This window comes from Rattus norvegicus, chromosome 20, assembly GCF_021556685.1.
Source record: "Rattus norvegicus strain SHRSP/BbbUtx chromosome 20, alternate assembly SHRSP_T2T, whole genome shotgun sequence".
Lineage (NCBI taxonomy): Eukaryota > Metazoa > Chordata > Mammalia > Rodentia > Muridae > Rattus > Rattus norvegicus.
Genome location: NC_141553.1, coordinates 1145085 through 1167125, shown reverse-complemented (window position 1 = coordinate 1167125; position 22041 = coordinate 1145085). Strand labels below are relative to the sequence as shown.

The following is a 22041-nucleotide window of genomic DNA, read 5'->3' as shown; positions in this document are numbered from 1 at the left end:
AATAGGAAAGAAGACACATCAGTGGTGTTTAATTAAGAGTCAAGACAAAACCAAACTGTTAGCAGTGAATTATAGTAATTAGTGTACAAAGAGCATAGCCAGTTATACGGTTAATGCAATGAGCTTTGATTGAATGGATGAGAAAATGTACAGTTAAGGTACGAAAAGAAAAAGTGATCAAGGGGTTGAGATGAAGATTTTGTGGAGAACAATGTTATAGAGCTGTTTACATATGAGGGAATGAAAGACATGGATTCATCATGTGTTCAAGTCACATCAGCAAGCAATGCCTGGAGCAAAGTTGTTTCTTTCCTGATATACTGAAATGTACCACAAAAGGGGACAATACAGAACCCACTTCTGCCTCCAGTCATGCTAGGCAATTATCCATCTCATAACAAGTGTTTGCTGTTTTTTTATGCCAAGCCCTAGGCAAACTTTGAAGAGGAAATCAGATTCTGTTTTGCTCTATCATAATACATCTCATTTCCTTGTGAAGGAGGCAAAAAACTAGCTTAAAACTTTCCTAAGTATTATGTATTGTGTGTATGTATGTATGTATGTATGTATATATGTATATATGTATGTATGTATGTATGTATGTATGTATGCATGTGTGTATGTATTGTATAACATCCTCCATATCACAAGTGTGGTAATCTAGGAAGGTGGAAGGTAGATCTGCCAGTCAAACAAGTTTAAGACTTCCTAGGAGAGTAACTGAGATGGTATGAATAAACCCTACGATTTGAAACCATGTATTATCTCTCACTCATATCACAGTTCAGTGAGCTACTTTGATGGTGGAAACTGAGTTTGACTGTGGTGGAACTTTTGGATCTTTTGGATTAGCTAAACATCTGAGATTAGACACTGGTGGTTTAAGAATTACCAGAAGTCACAGACACACACTTCCCATATTGTCCTGTCTGTTGGTTGTTCTCTGCTGTTTCAGACTTCATCAAAGGGGGTTCTTCTGTCTTACACTTGATCATTGGTGCAAAAATATTTTTATTTATTTTTTTATTTCTTAGTCTTTTCTATTATGCTAGCAAATGAAACTGACAAAGATAGGAAATTAGTAAGGGGAAGTGTATATGTTGCTGATAATTTTTTGAATGTGGGCAGTGAGGAACAATGGACTTTATGAGGTATATCCAGATCAGCCTTACATGCCACACAAAGACTTATACAGTTTCATAACATTATGTTTATCCATGCAACATTTTTAAAAAAATAAGTAAAATGATTTTATTTTTTGAAGCAACTCACTTGGCAGCCCTGTGAACCAACACATTCAGTGAGGCAACAGTGGTCACAGTAAAACATCCAGGCAAACAGAAATACTCTACTTAGTCTTCTGGAGATGCAACTAGAGTGGTGACTCAATGGATGGACAGGAGGACTTATTGAAATCCCACTGTGAGCAAAGCACTAAGCTACAAACTAGGATACAGTCTCTGCATTCAAATTAATCACACGCAAATAGATTCACAGGAAAGTGGTTATTCAGTCATGTAACACAATGGTGAAATAGCATAGCTTTAATGTAGAGAGTTCCAGAAAGCCACTCAAATTGTCTTTAGTTTTCCATACGGAGCCATTTTTAATGAATTCCAAGTCTAGAACCTCCCTTTGATATTCTAGTTTTCATTGCTTAATCGATGCTCTGAAGGAGACTGATTACCACAGGACCAGTTCTGGGTTGATGTCAATTCTTGCCTGCTGTGAGAGAATTGTCTTCATACCAATGACTTCTTGATAAAGAAGACCCAAGATGAATTGCAGTCAAGCTCCTGACTTTGTCCTCTTGGGACTGTCCAGTGACCCAGAGAAATGGCAGCTCTTCTTTAGCATCTTCCTTGCTTTCTACTTGCTGGGCCTTTCAGGGAACCTGCTCCTTCTGTTAGCTATTGGTGCTGATGTCCACCTCCACACCCCCATGTATTTCTTCCTCAGTCAGCTCTCACTTGTGGATCTTTGCTTCATCACCACCACAGCTCCCAAAATTCTGCAGACTCTGTGGACTAGAGATGGATCAATCTCATTCTCTGGATGCCTGACTCAGTTTTACTTCTTTGCTGTTTTTGCTGACATGGATAACCTGCTTCTTGCAGTCATGGCTATTGACCGCTATGCTGCTATCTGCCACCCACTGCTCTACCCACTTCTCATGACTCCTTGTAGATGTGAACTTCTTGCTTGTGGGTCATGGGGATTAGCTCATTGTGTGTCTTTGATCTATGCCTTATTACTTTCTCAGTTATATTTTCACACCAATGAAGGGATACCTCATTTTTTCTGTGATTTTGGGCCTCTCTTATTGCTTTCCTGCTCAGACACTCATCTCACAGAGAGCCTGATGATGGGTTTGTCTGCAGTTTTGGGAATCAGTGCACTTTTCTGCATTGTAAGTTCTTATGCTTCTATTTTTCATGCCGTGTTTAGGGTTCCTTCAGCACAGGGGAAAAGGAAAGCCTTGGCTACATGCAGTTCCCACCTCTCTGTAGTTCTCCTTTTCTACAGCACAGTCTTTGCCACCTACTTGAAGCCCCCATCTACTTCTCACTCCTCTGGGGAGGTGGTAGCTGCTGTTATGTATACCTTGGTAACTCCCACTCTGAACCCCTTCATTTACAGTCTGAGAAATAGGGATGTTAAGAGTTCCTTGAGAAAGATCCTGAACATAGAGAAGTCTTGGGACTAAGGATCGTCCTTCATGAAGAATCACCACACACATCACTACCACACTTGCAAAGTGAGTCAACTAGCACAATGGCTCACGGGGAATTACATGATTGCTTTGGATAATCTTCAGTGTTAACTGGGCTGAATTTGGAATCACCCTGAACACAATACTTTGGGCATTTCTGTGGCATGTCTCTGCAGAGATGTCACTGAGGAGGAAGATCCATTGTGAATGTGGGTGGCCACGTCCATTCCATAGAATCATCCTTGTCTGATAAACAGAAAGAGGAAAAAAACCCAAACTTTCTATTATTATTCATCTGTTTTTGCTTGTTTAACAGACATGTAATGTGACTTGTGACCTCATCTGCCTGCTGTGCTTATGATTCTGATGTATCGTTTTCTTTAAACCATGAATAAAATGAAACTTTCGTTCTTAAACTGCTTCTCAGGTATTTTTCCAAGCAACAGGACAAGTTAAAAGAAAAAAAATGATCTGTGGAAATCATACTATGTTGGGTTTGATGTTCTTGGATTTTTCTTCTTATAGTCATATTCCTGATGCATAAATATCCATTGAAATCTCTAAAATCATTGGATAATTGTTCGATTTCCTACCAGTTGTTTGGTACCAACAGCCTCTTTATTTTGTATAGGATTTACTCTCTCCCCTGTTCTGGAGATCTACTGTATTTTAGTGTTTCTGTCCTTTTCTAATATGCTTATTCTTGCTGAACGTAGATGATAAATCATGCTAAATATAGTTTAATGTTCACAGAGATTAAAATGCAAGTAAGAGTTTAGGAGACTGATGAGTCGGACAATAACCCAAGTGAATAGGAACAGGAAGAGAAAGAATATAATTTTATTCTATATTTTAATGGAGAATATGCTACAGGATTTCTTTATAATACTTAATTATTGTTGTTACTGTGTGGGTATATATATGTGTGTAAACTTACTTGTGACATATCATTTTGTTGGATAACAAATTGCAACTTGCATCATCAAGTTTGCATGCTCAAACCAAATACTCCCAATAGGAAAGAACTCTTTAAATGTCATACTACAATAAAATAAATGAACATTGTTCCAGGTATGTGTTTGTATTTGTACATTATTTCTATAGTTTTCTCTACATTATTTATTAGCAGCAGTACTATATACAGTAACATGTTGCAGAGTATCAATTTATTATGTCTTCACTGTATGATGTTCAAAGGAGCGCACTGTTTATGCTGTGTAGAGTCAACAACCCAAAATAATTCACATAATCTTTTAAGCTACCATGTGAAAACTCTTTAACTATCATCCCCCTCCATAGTAAAATTCAGCAGACCAAACATGCAATTCTGAGTAAGAACATAATTACTCTATGTCCAGTCCATTGTGGGAGACTTATTAATAAATTTACCAACAATCAAATAGAAAATCTTCACTGCCCTCTTCTTTGGTCCTATTTCAGTTGGGTTGCAGTACAGAAGCCTTCTTTTGCCTGCTGTACCTCCTGAATCCTCAAGGCATAGATACCAGGGTTGAAGGTGTGGGTGACTATTGTGAAGAGCAGGGCAATGACTTTGGAGAGGAGCTGGAAATGGACAGCAGAGGGCACAGGGTATAAGGCCATGAGTGTTCCATAGAATGTGGATACCACTGGATCCAGATGAGAGGAGCATGTGGAGAAACCCTTTAACCTTCTGGACTCAGAGTGAACTCTCAGCACAGTCACCACAATCTGAGCAAAAAAGTCAGAACCAGGCCAAAGGGGTCAGAAGGACAACAAAGATAACAAAAGTAGTCATCTGGACCAGTCCAGTATCTGAGCAAGCCAGGACCATCAAGGGTGAGAAATCACAGTAAAAGTAATCAAAATATGAATGCTTCACTCCTTCTTTAAAAGGGGAACAAGAATACCCTTGGCAGGGAAGAGAGAGGCAAAGATTAAAACAGACACAGAAAGAACACCCATTCAGAGCCTGCCCCACATGTGGCCCATACATATACAGCCATCCAATTAGACAAGATGGATGAAGCAAAGAAGTGCAGGCCGACAGGAGCCGGATGTAGATCGCTCCTGAGAGACACAGCCAGAATACAGCAAACACAGAGGCGAATGCCAGCAGTAAACCACTGAACTGAGAATAGGACCCCCGTTGAAGGAATCAGAGAAAGAACTGGAAGAGCTTGAAGGGGCTCGAGACCCCATATGAACAACAATGCCAAGCAACCAGAGCTTCCAGGGACTAAGCTACTACCTAAAGACTCTACATGGACTGACCCTGGACTCTGACCTCATAGGTAGCAATGAATATCCTAGTAAGGGCACCAGTGGAAGGGGAAGCCCTGGGTCCTGCTAAGACTGAACCCCCAGTTAACTAGATTGTTGGGGGGAGGGCGGCAATGGGGGGAGGGTGGGGAGGGGAACACCCATAAAGAAGGGGAGGAGGGAGCGGGATGTTTGCCTTTGGGAAAGGGAATAACACTCGAAATGTATATAAGAAATACTCAAGTTAATAAAAAAAAAGTAATCAGTTAGGTTGGGGACACAGAACCTCAGCTGGGCCATCAGAACAACAAGTAATCCATCTACCATGAAGCCAGATAGCCAGAATGTGAGCTCCAACACCAGGCACCATTGAGGCTTGATCAGGAATCTGTGGAGTAGCAGGGTTGTTGATGGCAGGTGGAAGGGATTGGGCAGGACAAACAGAATAGGACAGGCTAGGGAAGGAATCCTGAGGGTCTGGTCCAAAGCCCTGCTCCTCCTTTCCAAGGTTGTTTCCTACTGGACCCCTGAAATCACTGGGACCTGTATGGGTAACAACTAGAGGGATCACTAACAGCAGGAGAATGCAGTTTTCTGAGGTCCCCATCCTTCCTGTAAGTGCTAATTGGATTATCTAGATACTCACCACCCAACTGTAATAAAAACTGGGAAAATGTCATTAGTATCCATGCAAAAGTATCAGGCAAAGGTTAAGTTACAGAGAAGTGAAATCTCTGAGGAAGTGGGGGATTCTCCATTGCTGTTTTTCCTCTTTTTGACTCTCCCTCACCAAGAAGGGTGTAATGTGGAACCTGAGGTTTGCCCTGACTCCTGTTCTCCTATACTGAGTACTTAATATCATGTTTCCTAGAGCCCTTCGAAAATTTCAGGATCATTGTATGTTCTCCACACAAACAAACAAATAAACATTTTTTTGTTTTATTTGTACTGATGTTTTGCTTATATTGTATGTTTGTGCTCCAAGTGAGTGCCTGGTGCCAGCAGAGTGTAGAAGAGGGCATCTGATCCACTGGAACTGGAGTTAGAGACCCTATTTATTGTCATGTGAGTGCTGGAAATAAAGCCCTGGTCTTCTCACAGACTCCAGGGAAAACTTTTATTGGTTAGGTCTGACACATTTGGAAGTTAGAAGTATTAAGGTCCTGTTTGGGAATGCACACTTGTAAACCCAGCCATAATGGGAATGGCCATAATGGGAATGTATGTCAGTTAATATGATTCATGATTATTGGAGTGCACCACCATCAACAGTTACATTTCTAACATTTCTCCTACATATGTGTTCATGGAAGGCATCTCCCTTGTGTCTCTGTGACTCACTGATAATGTAATGAAATTTCCATAGTGCTTCTGATGCTAACTAATCTGAATACATCATGTAGGACAACAAAATGCCAAAACAACTATCCCTCAATTGCTATTGTTGTTTACTTAATCTAGGACATAGATCACTTTTGTTTTGGTGTATTGTTTCTATGCAGTCTTGATCATTAAGTTTAGCATCACAGGAATAAAGTGGATAACGTGTAGATGCAAACTGAGGAAATAGTGATCTCATGAGATTTCTAAGCAGATACTCAACAGATAATATTAGGCTCTTCCTGAGCTCTTTAAATGCACAGAGGTCAGATAAAAATGATGGGTATTGTTTTGGATGCTGGGGTTACAGTATTGGAAAAAAGCTACAAAGCATTTTTGTTACTTCCTAGAACCTGCATTTAAGTTGAAGATATTCAATAAAGCTAAATACACCAAATTGATATAGAGTCTATTGATAACAACAGAGCAGAGAAGAGCAGCAATTATGTTGCACGTATATCCATGAATGCCTGTGTGCATGCCTGACAGCGTGCATGTGTGCTTGGGTGCCTGCCTGCATGCCTGTGTGCGTGCATGTGTGTGTGTGTGTGTGTGTGTGTGTGTGTGTCTTTACATGAGATAGAAAAACACAGAGTTTAGGACAAGAAGGAGGAAATTAGCTATGTAGGTTTATTATGTGTCAGAATATTCACTGCAGTTGAGAATTGGTGCTGACTTCGAGGTCAGTGTGGTTGAGACAGGAAGTTGAAGAGCAGAGAGAAATGCAGAAGTAAAGAGGGGGAAGTTGGTGCAGGGTCTTCTAGGTCAACACAGTATGTTTAACTTTCTTCTATTTTTATATTCATTATTTTATTTATTTATATTCCAAATTTGGTTCTCCCACATGTGTTCTTTATTCCCACCAACCTCTACATTGCTTTTGAGAGGGTGATCTCCAACCTTAAAACCCACCTATTGACTCCCACCTCACAATGATAGTATGCCCCTTCCCTGGGGCATCAAATCTTTACAAGACTAGGTAACTCCTCTCCCACTGAGGCCAGATAAGAAAGGCTTCTGCTACATATGTAGCTGGGAACCAGAGCAGCCTATGTATGCTCATTGCTTGTTGGCTGAAACTTTGGGAGCTCTGAGGGGTCCTGGTTAGTTGCTACTGTTGTTTTTCCTATGGGGTAGAAATCCCCTTTAGTTTCTTCAGTCATTCCCCTAATTCTTCCATAGGAATCCCACACCTTGATAACTTGGTCCAATGGTTGACTGTGAGTATCTGCATCTGTCTCAGTCAGATGTTGGTAAAGCCTTGCAGACGACACCCATGCTAATCTTGTGTCTACAAGCACAAGAAGACATCAGTAATACTGTCAGTATTTAGTGCCTGCCCATGAGTTGGATCCCAAGTTGGGCTAATCACTGGATGTCCTTTCCTTCAGTCCCTGCTCAAGTTTTTTGTCCCTGGATTTTATATAGACAGGAACAATTCTGGGTCAAAGCTTTGAAGATGAACGGCTGACTCCATGCCCAAAATAGGGGCCATGTCTATCTACTATAGGTAATGTCTTTTGGTTCCATCTCTCCACTGCTGTATATTTTGGCGAAGGTTATCCCCATTGGGTCAGTGGGAGCCTCTCATCCCTTTTGTCTGGGACTTTCCAGAGGTTCCTTCTGCCCCCACCCCACATTGCTTTATACTTTTATTCATTCTCCTGACCCACTGGGCTTCTCTCCTGTCCCCCCCATAAGTGATCCTGCCCTACCTTTTCCCTCCCCAATCCCTCTCCCATCCATGAACCTCCCTGCCTCTGCCCTCATGATGATTTTGTTCCACCTTCTAAGTGGGATTGAAATATCCATATTTGGGCCTTCATTTTTGTTAAGCTTCAGATGGTCAGTGAATTGTATCATGGGCATTCTGAACTTTATCAGTAATATCCACTTATCCGTGAGTACATACCATGTCTGCATTTTTCTGTCAGTGCTACGTCAATCAGGATATTTTCTAGTTCCATTCATTTCTCTGCAAAATTCATAACGTTTTAATAACTGAGTAGTATTTCATTGTGCAAGTAAACCATATATTTTTCTATCTTTGGCTGAGAGACATTTGGGTGGTTTTTAGCTTCTGGCTATTATAAATAAGGCTGCCATGGACATAGAGGAGCACGTGTCCTTGTGATGTGGTTCAGCATCTTTTGGGTTTATGCTCAGGAGTGCCATAGCTGGGTCCTCAGGTAGAACTATTTCCAATTTTCTGAGGGGCCTCCAGGTTGATTTCTAGAGTGGGTGTACCCCTATAACTTTGTACTTCCATCAGCGATGGAGGAGTGCTCCTCTTTCTCCACATAACAGTGTGTAGTGTTACTTGAGGTTTTTTTAATCTCAAGGTCATGTTGATTTGAATTTTCCTGATGACTGAGGAAGTTGAACATTTCTTTAAGTGCTTCTTGATCATTTGAGATAGCTCTGTTGATAAATCTCTTTAGCTCTGTACCCTATTATTCAATTGGGTTATTTGGGGTTTTTATTTAGTCTAACTTCTTGAGTTTTTTTATATATTTTGGATACTCGCCCGTTATCAGATGAAGGGTTAGTGAATATCTTTTCCCAATCTGTAGGTTGCCATTTTGTCCTATTGACAATGTTCTTTGATTAACAGAAGCTTTGCAGTTTCATGAGTTCCCACTTGTCAACTGTTGATCTTAGAGCATGAGACATTGGTGCTCTGGTCAGGAAATTTCCCCCTGCGCCAATATGTTCAAGGGTATTTCCCACTTTTCCTTCCATTAGATTCAGTGTATCAGGTTTATGTTGAGGTCCTTGATCCACATGGACTTGATCTTTGTACAAGGTGGTAAATATGGATCAGTTTCATTCTTCTACATGAAGATTGCCAGTTAGACCAGCATAATTTGTTGAAGATGTTTTCTATATGTGTTTGGCTTCTTTGTCACAGATCAAGAGTCCGTAAGTGTGTGAGTTTATTTCTGGGTCCTCAATTCTATTCCATTTGTTGATCTGTCTCTTTGTGTACCATATTGAGTGTTTTTTTTGTTTTGTTTACTATTGCTCTGTAGTACATCTTGAAGTCAGAGATGGTGATTCCCCAAGAAGTTCTTTAATTGTTGAGAATTGGTGTTGCTATCCTGGTTTTTTGTTATTTCAGATGAAGTTGAGAGTTGCACTTTCCATGTTTGTGTAGAATTGAGTTGGACTATTGATGGGGATTACATTGAATCTGTAGAATGCTTTTGGTAAATTGGCCATTTTTACCATGTTAAGCCCTCAGATCCATGAGCATGGGAGATCTTTGCACCTTCTGAGGAAGATCTCTTGGGGAACAGGGAGCCTGTGACCTGATCGCAGTTGAATTCCTGGGAGACAGATGTACTGTGGGGTATGGCATAGGGCAGGCTTGCCCAATCTTCCCTGCACCGAGTTGCAAACTGGAAGGAAGATGAGGCTTTTTCCAATATGCCCCACTGGTCACACATTGGCTGAGCTCCGTGGAGGTTCCAGCTAGGACAGGTATTGGTGCAGGGGTTTCACCTGTGTCCCTGCTTATGGCAGACCTCCTGCGAGACAGTTAGTGGGATGTAGGAGAGTAGCAGGTACATCTGCTCTGCAGGTGGCACTGCAGACTGCAAGGAACCCAGAGCTGCAGCAGAGAGAATTGGTTCTGCATAAGCTGGGATATGTGGGGGTCTCTGCTTGGTCAGGCATTGGGGAAGGTTCTCAACTGTGTCACTGTTTGTCGCAGACATCCTGGAAGACAGGTAGTCTGTGTCTCTGGTTAAGGCAGAAATCCTGGGAGACACGCAGCCTATGGGACCTGGGAGAGGAGCAGGTGTGCCTTATCTGCCCTGGATGGAGTTGACTCTCAATCAATAAGGATGCATTGGAGCACTTAAGCTATTAGACACAGGTACAAGTAATTCCAGATGGGTTTTAAGAGCAGTATTACTTAGACATAGACATGATTGAACATATTATCATTTTAAGACTTCAGATGTATTTTATAATTACTAATATATGCATTAGGAACATTGTTATACTATCAGTCACTTATAGCACTAATCAGCTATAAAGACTGACCATTTTAATTTCACCCAACTTTTGTATGGTGTAGAAATTGCAAAGATTAGAAAATAAATATATACTTAATTTAAAAATTGACTCCCATGATTGTATCTTTGGCAAAGGAGACAAGTGCAGATGAATAACCGAGTGTAGAATTGGTGAATTTTCTACTTCATGACCTTCTATGATTCATTGTTTCCCTAGAAGGCCTCCTATGCTATACATTAGAAAAGATTTACACATTTTCTTTTTGTTAATCTGATCAGACCAATTTGATTTTGAATTCAGTCATGTTCCTAAGAGGAAAGAAGAAATAAGATAATTACTGGAACTTCACAGTGCTAGCAGATGCCTGTATGTGCCAGAAACACAGAAACATTATTTTCTCATGATCCTGAGACTGAACCGGCTCTTCTCCACATTACCAACCTCTGGACATCTTTGATAGAGACAAAGATGGACTGTTACTAATATCACATATTGTCTTGGTGGTCTTAAATAGTTAAATGTTTCCCAGATGACTTCAATGAATGGCACACTGCATAACTATTTATGAATTGGGAAAATATTCATCAAATATGGTAAAAACTGAGTGACAAATAATTAGGAGAATGTAACAGGAATTCTCATTTAGATAGAATTAGTTTGCAGTGCTGTCAGAATCTTATGGTAGATGATCAATGAATTGAATGTGTTTTATTCTATATCTATTTATAAAAGTTCAACTTAAAACTCACACATCAATTAGGGTGGATCTCATTAGAGGCCAGGAAATATTATGGCCCCATGTGCAGTATTCAGGTTTTCTTTAATTAAGAAGGTACATCAATGACTAGAAATGGACCATGAGTTGCAAATAGCTTTCTGCTTTCACATCTCAATTATGGCCAAGATTTCTGCCTGTTTAGTGATTTTATTTTTAAACACATCTTCAGGAAAAATTCTCAATGGAAAGGTATTACATACTTTTCACTAATGAGTAACTTTGGGAACTGAGTCTCTAAGGTCAAGAAAGGTTTTTTTTCTGTAGGCAATCCTTTTCTGATCCCAAGAGAATTAATACAGACTAGTCTTCCAGACTCCATCATCTCCACTCTCATATACAGTCTCAGCAATGAGTGCAAAGGACAGGATGCTTTTAGGTCTAAGACCATCAGGCAAAGTGAATGTTTCTAGGTTCATCACTCACTAGTGGACATTAGAGAGGTCAGAAGGTAAGTGTGAAATGTGCTATTTCATGGAATATGAGTTCATATTTCAGAGTAGATCATAGTAGATACAGTGTAGAACACCATTCTATTTGTATGTTAGTTTCCAAAGCTGCATGTAAATAACCCCACCTAAAAGAAAGAATGTTTCACAGTAAAAATGCTTCTATGATGAAATGATATTATATATAATTCATATATAGGACATCTACATATTGTGAGCAGCCAAAAATTAGTGAACATATAAATAATGAAAAGGAAAAATTGTATTATGTTATACCTACCTGAATCTTTTCTCTTTCACATATAGCTCATCATTTAGAGTTAGCATACAGAGACCCAGATGTTTAAAAGTTGAATTATGAGCACATCATGTGACATTTACTATAAAGTATGAAACGACAACCAGAAACAACTGCAATTATAACATCTCCCAAGTAGGCTTTAACTCTCCACACAATTTCAGTGATGAATGTGTTCTGCTATTGCACCACAAGGACAGGCTCTCTCTCTCTCTCTCTCTCTCTCTCTCTCTCTCTCTCTCTCTCTCTCTCTCTCTTTCTCTCTCTCTCTCTCTAATTCATCTTTGGTCCCCTTTATAGTTTTACATATTCATTTGTATTACTTCTATTCAAACACTTATATATGGACATCATCTCCTAGAGTCTACATTTCAGAGAAAATACTGAGGTTTCTGCTTTTCTGAGTTGTCTCACTTTCAAGATCATTCACTTCCTTGAAAACTATACCTCAGTTTTTAAAAGTGAGTAAAATTTCATTATATACATGTGTCATATTTACTTTTATAGAAAAGAGATTCTTCTCTCATACAATATATCCTGATCTCAGTTTTTCCACCTTTCACCTTTCCCACCTTCCTCTACTACACTCCTCTCCCACCAGATCCATTCCTTCTCAGTTTCCCTTCAAAACGGGCAGGACTCCAATATACACACAACTAAACAAGGTATAAGACAAGGCAAAAATCCTCATACTGATGGAGTGCAAGGCAATTTATTTGGAGGAAAAGTGTACTAAAGTATAGAGAAAAGCATCAGAGACACACTTGTTCCTAGAGTTAGGAGTCCCACCAATCCCCGTGCTAACAGCCATAACATATACACTGAGTATGTGATACAGACCCATGCAGGTCCTGTGCTTGCTGCTTTAGTCTCCATGAGCCCATATAAACCATTCTTTATTGATTCAGTGGGCCATGTTCTCCTACAGTCCTATATCCCCTCTCACTTCTGAAATCTTTCCTCCTCGTCTTTCACTGTCTACTTCTCTTGGGCATGACTAAAACTTTCTTTTTTAGAGCTTTCAGGTGGGCTGTCAAATTGCTAGTATGAGATCACAAAAATTATTATTATTATTTTTTTTATTAACTTGAGTATTTCTTATATACATTTCGAGTGTTATTCCCTTTCCCGGTTTCCGGGCAAACATCCCCCTCCCGCTCCCCTTCCCTATCGTGTTCCCCTCCCCATCCTCCCCCCACTGCCGCCCTCCCCCCAACAATCTAGTTCATGGGGGTTCAGTCTTAGCAGGACCCAGGGCTTCCCCTTCCACTGGTGCTCTTACTAGGATATTCATTGCTACCTATGAGGTCAGAGTCCAGGGTCAGTCCATGTATAGTCTTTAGGTAGTGGCTTAGTCCCTGGAAGCTCTGGTTGCTTTGCATTGTTGTACATATGGGGTCTAGAGCCCCTTCAAGCTCTTCCAGTTCTTTCTCTGATTCCTTCAATGGAGGTCCTATTCTCAGTTCAGTGGATTGCTGCTGGCATACGCCTCTGTGTTTGCTGTATTCTGGCTGTGTCTCTCAGGAGCGATCTACATCCGGCTCCTGTCGGCCTGCACTTATTTGCTTCATCCATCTTGTCTAATTGGATGGCTGTATATGTATGGGCCACATGTGGGGCAGACTCTGAATGGGTGTTCCTTCTGTGTCTGTTTTAATCTTTGCCTCTCTCTTCCCTGCCAAGGGTATTCTTGTTCCCCTTTTAAAGAAGGAGTGAAGCATTCACATTTTAATCATCTGTCTTGAGTTTCATTTGTTCTAGGCATCTAGGGTAATTCAAGCACACAAAAATTATTTTATGCAGGTGCTTAATGATGCCAACTTTCCTTTTTTGTATCACTTACATTGTGTCCTATGAGTTTGGATATGCTGTCTTTAATTTATTTACTTCTGTCTTGACTCATTTTTTCATTTAGTAGAGAGTTGTTAAGTTTCCATAAGCATGAGGGTGCTCTTTTGATTTTGTTATTGTTGCTACCCAGCTTGAATATACGGTAGGCTGATCAGATGCAGGGAGTTTTTTCAATTTTCTTGTACATAGTGAGAGTTGCTTTATGCCATCTTTTAAATGATATTTATTGTAAAGTACATGCACGTATGTTTGTATTTGTATGTGCACATGTGTATGTCAGTGTTCACAGAGACCAGAAGAGGGATTGGAGAGTTTGGAACTAGAGTTACAGGTGTTTGTGTGTCACTTGACATAGATGTGTGGAGCCAAACTCAGGTCTTCTGGAAAGACAGCAATACTCAAGTATTGTACCATCTCTCTAGCACCAAACACAGATCTTTAAGTTATACTACACAATTATAACCTTTCCTTACTATGTACATGTTACTTGTATAGATAACCTGATCATTGGCATGAAGTTGATGAACAAGTATACTTTTAATATTGTTGCTAGTAGTAGTCATTGTAGAGTCCTGTGTATTATGGTAACATGATGAATGCCTTCAATGATCTCCATTGTCCACTCATTTTCCCATAAAAGAAAGAGTTAAACATAAAATAAAATGAAGAACAATACCTCTGAGGTCTGAATAGAGGGGACTAATTGAAAGAAAAAATGGAAGGAAGAAAGGAGGGAAGGAAGGAAGGAAGGAAAATGAATATAAAATTGCACAATGTTGGATCACCCTCTCTGTCAGCTTACATCTTTTTTCAATCTTTTATTGGATATTATTTTTCCATTGCAAATGTTAGCCCCTTTCTCAGTTTCCTCTCCAGAAACCCACTATACAATTTCCCCTTTCCCTATTTTTATAAGGGTGCTCCCCACCCACTCACAAACACCTTCCCACTTCTCTGCTCTGGCATTCCCCTCCCCTGGTGCATTGAGCCTTGACAGGACAAAAGATCTATCCTCCCATTGATGCCCAACAAAGCCATCCTCTGCTTCATATGTGGCTGGAGTCATAGGTCCATTCATTTGTACTCTTGGTATGGTGGCTTAGTCCCTGGGAGCTCTGGGGTGTCTGGTTGGTTGATATTGTTGTTCTTCTTATGGGGTTGCAAACCGCTTCAGCTCCTTCAGTCCTTTCTCTAATTCCTCCAATGGGGACCCCGTTCTTAGTTGGCTGCAAGCATTTGCCTCTTTATTTGTGAGGCTCTGGCAGAACCTCTCAGGAGACAGCTATATCAGCCTCCTATTAGCATGGACTTCTCATCTGCAATATTGTCTGGGTTTGGTGGATGTATATGGGAAGGATTCTCAGGTGGGGCAGTCTCTGGGTGGCCTTTCCTTCAGTCTCCACACTTTGTCTCCATATTTCCTGCTGTGAGTATTTTTGTTCCCCCTTCTAAGAACACCTGAAGCATCCATACTTTGGTCTTCCTTCTTCTTGAGGTTTCATGTGGTCTGTGGATTGTATCTTGGGCTATTCGAGCTTTAAGGCTAATATCCACTTATCAATGACTGCATACCAGGTGTGTTCATCTGTGATTGGGTTACCTCACTCAGGATGATATTTTCTAGTTCCATCAATATGCCTAAGAATTTCATGAAGTCACTGTTTTTAATAGCTGAGTAGTATCCCAATGTATAAATGTGGCACATTTTCTGTATCCATTCCTCTGTTGAAGGACATCTGGGTTCTTTATAGCTTCTGGCTGTTATTAATAAGACTGCTATGAACATAGTGTAGCATGCATTTTTGTTATATGAAGGAGCATCATTTGGGTATATGCCCAGAAGTAGTATAGCTGGGTCCTCAGGTTTTATGTCTAATTTTCTGAGGAATCACCAGACTGATTTCTAGAGTGTTTGTACCAGCTTGCAATCCCACCAAGAATGAAGGAGCGTTCCTATTTTTACACATCATTGCCAACATCTGTTGTCACTGATATTTGATCTTAGCCAATCTGACTGGTGTGAGGTGGAATCTCAGGGTTATTTTCATTTGCATTTCTCTGATGACTAAGGATGCTGAACATTTCTTTAGGTGCTTCTTGGACATTTGATCTTCCTCAGTTGAGAATTCTTTGTAACCCATTTTAAATGGGTCATTCAATTCTCTGCAGTCTATCTTCTTGAGTTCTTTGTATATATTGGATATTAGCCTTCTATTGGATGTAGGATTGGTAAAGATATTTTCTCAATCTGTTGATTGCCGTTTTGTCCAAATGACAGTGTCTCCTACCTTATAACAGCCTTGCAATTTTATGAGCTCCCATTTGTTGATTCTTGATCTTAGAGCATAAACCATTGACTTATGTTCAGTAAATTTCACCCTACATCCATATGTTCAAGGCTCTTGTCCACTTTTTCTTGTAGTAGTTTGTGTGTATCTGGTTTTATGTGGAGGGCCCTGATCCACTTGGACTTAACCTGTGTTCAAGGCAATAAGAATGGACTTATTTGCATTCTTCTACATGCCGACCACCAGTTGAAACAGCACCATTCATAGAAAATGCTTTTTTTCCATGGATGATTTTTAGCTTCTTTGTCAAAGATCAAGTGACCATTGGTGTGTGGGTTCATTTCTGGGTCTTCAATTCTGTTCCAATGATCTACCTCCCAGTCTCTGTACCAATACAATACAGTTTTTAAACACCATTTCTCTGTAATACAGCTGGAGTTTAGGGATGATGATTTCACCAGAAGTCCTTTTAATGTTGAGAATAGTTTTCAATATCCTGGGTTTTTTGTTGCTTCAAATTGCTCTGTCTATCTCTTTGAAGTATTGAGTTGGGATTTTGTTGAGGATTGCATTGAATCTGTACATTGTTTTTGAAAAGATGGACATTTTTACTATATTCATCCTGCCAATCCATGTGTATGAGAGATCTTTCTATCTTCTGAGATCTGCAATTTCTTTCTTCAGAGACTTGAAGTTCTTGTCATACAGATCTTTCATTGTTGGTTAGTCACACCAAGGTGTTTTATATTATTTCTGACTATTGTGAATGGTTTCCCTAATTTCTTTCTTAGCCTGTTTATCTTTGAGTAGAGGGAGGCTACTGATTTGTTTGAGTTAATTTTATATCAACCATATTGCTGAAGTTGTTTATCAGCTCTAGGAGATTTCTGATATAATTTGGGGTCTCTTAAGTATACTAACATATCATCTGTAAATAGTGATATTTTGAATTCTTCCTTTCCAATTTGTATCGCTTTGACCTCCTTTTGTTGTCTAATTGCTCTGGCTATGATTTTGAGTACTATATTGAATAGGTAGGGAGAGAGTGGGCAGCCTTGTCTAGTCCCTGATTTTAGTGGGATTGCTTCAAGTTTCTTCCCATTTATTTTGATGTTTGCTATTGGTTACCTGCATATTGCTTTTACTATGTTTAGGTGTGGGCCTTGAATTCCTGATCTTTCCAAAACTTTTACCATGAAGGGATGTTTATTTTTGTCAAATGCTTTCTCAGCATCTAATGAGATGATCATGTTGTTTCTGTGGTACAGTGTCAGTCCTGGACAAAGACAGAAACAGGAAGGATCACATCCCAAACTGTTCCTCAGTTCCTGTGTCCTGAATGCTCTGGGCAGGTCCCTTGAAGCAGAAGTGGTGGTCTTCCCTGTTCTATCAGATGTGTCAACACTCATGGGAGACCAGTTCTCTCCTGTCAGAATCTGGGTACCTGTCATCTTACTTCTTTCTTGTGTACAATATGTTTTTTGTTCACATATTTAAGATATTTTTTTCATTTCCCTGGTGGATTTTCAAAGTCATTATACTTTTTTTTTGGAAGAGAGTCACATTATTTTATTCTGACTTTCTTGAACAGGTCATAGGGAGACAACTTCCAGAGTACCATCTTATCCTGAAGACCAGTAATTATTCTTACAAAATACATGTACTCTTTGGCCTTTTAAATAGAAATTATAGCCTCTAATATAAGGAAATTCACATCTAATTATGAAAAAAACTTATATAGCACAAAACCTGAAAACTAGACAACTCATTGAGACCATATCAACATAAGCACCAACCAGATCATCCTGTATATGTATGTGTATGCGCAAACACACACACACACACACACACACACACACACACACACACACACACACACACACATATTTAAGAAGAGATAAGACAATAAAAGGTAAATTATTCAATAATAGTTTAATGGTGGGGAGGAAGACAAAAACTATAACAAAATCTTGAAACTCTGATAAAATTTGACTAAACATGAAGAATTATTAGGTGAAAAGAGCAATGGAGATTAATGTTTGCAAGAGCACATGATGTCAGGAGTCAGAATTTTAAAAAGTATGCATGGCAAGCCAGAAAGACAGGACTACAAGCTAGGGGTGGAATAAGTGGGCAGAGGCACATCTCTGAGTTCCAGGTAACCAGACACAGTAAGTCTATGTAATTAATAGGAAAGAAGACACACTAGTGCTATTTAATTAAGAGTCAAGACAAAGCCAAACTGTTGGCAGTGAATTATAGTAATTAGTGTACAATGAGCATAGCCAGTTATACAGTTAATGCAATGAGCTTTGATTGAATGGATGAGAAAATGTACAGTTAAGGTACGAAAAGAAAAGGTGATCAAGGGGTTGAGATGAAGATTTTGTGGAGAACAATGTTATAACACCATTTACATATGAGGGAATGAAAGACATGGATGCACCATGTGTTCAAGTCACATCAGGAGACAATGCCTGGAGAAGAGTCGTTTCTTTCCTGATATACTGAAATGTACCACAAAAGGGGACAATGCAGAACCCACTTCTGTCTCCAATCATGCTAGGCAATTATCCATTTCATAACAAGTATTGGCTGTTTTTTATGCCAGGCACTAGGATTACTTTGAAGAGGAAATTTGATTCTCTTTTGCTCTATCATAATACATCTCATTTCCTTGTGAAGGAGGCAAATACTAGCTTAAAACTTTACTAAGTATTATGTATGTATGTGTGTATGTATGTATGTATGTATGTATGTATGTATGTATGTATGCATGCGTGTATGTATTGTATAACTTCCTCCATATCACAATTGTGGTAATCTAGGAAGGTGGATGGTAGCTCTGCCAGTCAAACAAGTTTAAGACTTCCTAGGAGAGAAAGTATTATGGTATGAATAAACCCTATGATTTGAAACCATGTATTATCTCTCACTCATATCACAATTCAGTGAGGTACTTTGATGGTAGTAATTGAATCTGACTGTGCTGAAACTTTTGGTTATCTTTTGGATTACATAAACACACTGTGATTAGACACTGGTGGCATAAGAAGTGTTAACAGAAGTCACAGATACACACCAGACACACACTTCCCATATTGTCCTGTGTTGTCTTGGACTGCATCCAAAGGGGGTTCTTCTGTCTTACACTTGATCTTTGACACAAAATTATTTTTATTTATTTTTTATTTCTTAGTCTCTTCTATTATGCTAGCAAATGAAACTGACCAAGATAGGAAATTAGTAATGAGAAGTGTATATTATTGCTGATAATACTTCAAATGTGGGCGGTGAGGAACAATGGACTTTATGAGGTATCTCCAGATAAAAATAAGAGCCTTAAATGCCACACAAAGACTTATACAGTTTCTTAATATTATGTTTATCTATGCAACTTCTTTTTAAAAATAAGTAAAATGGTTTTATTTTTTGAAGCTACTCACTTGGCAGCCCTGTGAACCAACGCACTCAGTGAGGCAACAGTGGTCACAGTAAAACATCCAGGCAAACAGAAATAGTCTACTTAGTCTTCTGGACATGCAACTAGAGTGGTGACTCAAAGGATCGGCAGGAACATTTATTGAAATCCCACTGTGAGCAAAGCATTATGCTATGAACTAGGATACAGCCTCTGCATTCAATGTAATCACAGTCAAATATATTCATGGGAAAGTGGTTATTCAGCCACGTAACACACTGGTTAAATAGCATAGCTTTAATGTAGAGAGTTCCAGAAAGTCACTCAAATTGTCTTTAGTTTTCCATAGGGAGCCATTTTTAATGAAATCCAAGTCTTGAACCTCCCTTTGATATTCTGGTTTTCATTGCTCAATCAATGCTGTGAGGGAGACCCATTGACAGAAGACCAGGTCTGCCTTCATGCCTATTCTTGCCTGCTGTGAGAGAATTGTCTTCATACCAGTTACTTCTTGAAAAAGAAGACCCAAGATGAATTGCAGTCAAGCTCCTGACTTTATCCTCTTGGGACTATCCAGTGACCCAGAGAAATGGCAGCTCTTCTTTAGCATCTTCCTTGCTTTCTACTTGCTGGGCCTTTCAGGGAACCTGCTCCTTCTGTTAGCTATTGGTGCTGATGTCCACCTCCACATCCCCATGTATTTCTTCCTCAGTCAGCTCTCACTCGTGGATCTTTGCTTCATCACCACCACAGCTCCCAAAATGCTACAGACTCTGTGGACTGGAGATGGATCAATCTCATTCTCTGGATGCCTGACTCAGGTGTACTTCATTGCTGTTTTTGCGGACATGGATAACCTGCTTCTGGCAGTCATGGGTATTGACCGCTATGCTGCTATCTGCCACCCACTACTCTATCCACTTCTCATGACTCCTTGTAGATGTGGGGTTCTGGCCTCTGGGTCATGGGGAGTAGCTCACTGTGCATCTCTGGTCTATACTTTGTGCCTTTCTCAGCTATCTTTTCATTCCAATCAAGAGATCCCCCATTTTTTCTGTGATTCTAGGCCTCTCTTATGGCTTTCCTGCTCTGATACTCACCTCAATGAGTTCCTGATGATGACTTTGTCTGCAGTTTTAGGAATCAGTGCACTTCTCTGCATTGTAAGTTCTTATGGTTGTATTTTTTGTGCTGTGGCTAGAGTTCCATCAGCAAAGGGGAAAAGGAAAGCCCTGGCCACATGTGGTTCCCACCCCTCTGTAGTCCTCCTTTTCTATAGCACAGTTTTTGCCAACTACCTGAAGTCCCCATCTAGTTCTCACTCCTCTGGGGAGGTGGTAGCTGCTGTCATGTATACCTTGATAACTCCCACTCTGAACCCCTTCATTTATAGTCTGAGAAATAAGGATGTTAAGAATTCATTGAGAAGGACCCTGAACATGGAGAAGTCTCAGGACTGAGGATCATCACTCAAGAAGGATCATACCTCACCTCACTACCACACATGCAAATTCAGTCAATTAACATTATGACTTAGGGGAGAATTACATGATGGCTATGGCCAATCTTCATTGTTAATTTGACTGGATTTGGAATCATCCTAAACACAATACCTTTGGCATTTCTGTGAGGGTTTCTCTGCAGAGATTTCACTGAGGATTAGAGATCTATTTGACTGTGGGTGACACCATCCATTCCATAGAATTATCCTGCTCTGCTAAAGGGGAAAGGAAAACCCTAACTTATACCATTGTTCATAACTTTTTGCTTGTTGACCACAGATGCAGTATGAACTGTGAGCACATCTTTCTTCTATGCCTTTCTCATTCTGATGTATTGTATTCTTCAAACCATGAATAAAATGAAACTTTCATTCCTAAATTGCTTGTCAGGTATTTTGCCACAGCAACAGGACAGGTAACAAATACAGTCATCTATTGGAATTATATTATGTTGGTTGATATTATTTTTTCTTCCTCTACTCATATTCCTGATACATGAAAATTCATTGTAATCATTACAGATAATTTTATGAATTCCTACCAGTGATTTAGTAACAACAGCCCCCTGATATTCTAATAGGTTTTACTGCATTTACTGTTCTGGAGATCTGGTAAATTTAAGTATTTCTTTCTTTTACCAACTTCCTTGCTTTGGCTGACCTAGGATATCACTGACAATTCATGTTAAAGAAAGCTTTAGTGTTCACAGAAATTAAATCACAAGTAAGAAGTCAGTAACCTGAGGCGTCTGACAATAAATAACCCAGGTCAATAGGAACAGGATGAGAAAGAATATAATTTTATTCTATCTTTTAATGGAGAGCATATTACTTGATTCCTTTTAAAATAATTTACTATTGTTGTTATTTTATGGGTATTTATGTGTAAACTTACTTACAACATATCATTTTGTCAGAGAGGAAACTGAAAGTTGTATCATCAAGTTTGCTGAAACCAAATACACACAATAGGGAAGAGATCTTCAAATGTCATACTAGAATAATAAAGATGAACATTGTTTTACATTTGTGTTTGTATTGGTGTCTTGTTTCTCTAGTTTTCTTTTCATTCATCATTCACAGCAGTGTGATATACAGGGT

The 22041-nt window shown here is 39.5% G+C and overlaps 2 protein-coding genes and 1 pseudogene across 2 annotated transcripts; 2 read left to right on the top strand and 1 right to left on the bottom strand.

Moving 5' to 3' along the window:
- Positions 1–1777: 1777 nt before the first annotated feature.
- Or1o2c (olfactory receptor family 1 subfamily O member 2C) lies at positions 1778–2707 on the top strand. Its single transcript, NM_001001117.1, is given in 1 exon segment — positions 1778–2707. A coding segment is annotated over 1 exon segment (930 nt).
- On the bottom strand, positions 4099–4553 carry Or11a11-ps1 (olfactory receptor family 11 subfamily A member 11, pseudogene 1; annotated as a pseudogene).
- On the top strand, positions 19970–20899 carry Olr1720 (olfactory receptor 1720). The gene is given in 1 exon segment (NM_001001116.1): positions 19970–20899. A coding segment is annotated over 1 exon segment (930 nt).
- The last annotated feature ends 1142 nt before the right edge of the window (positions 20900–22041 follow it).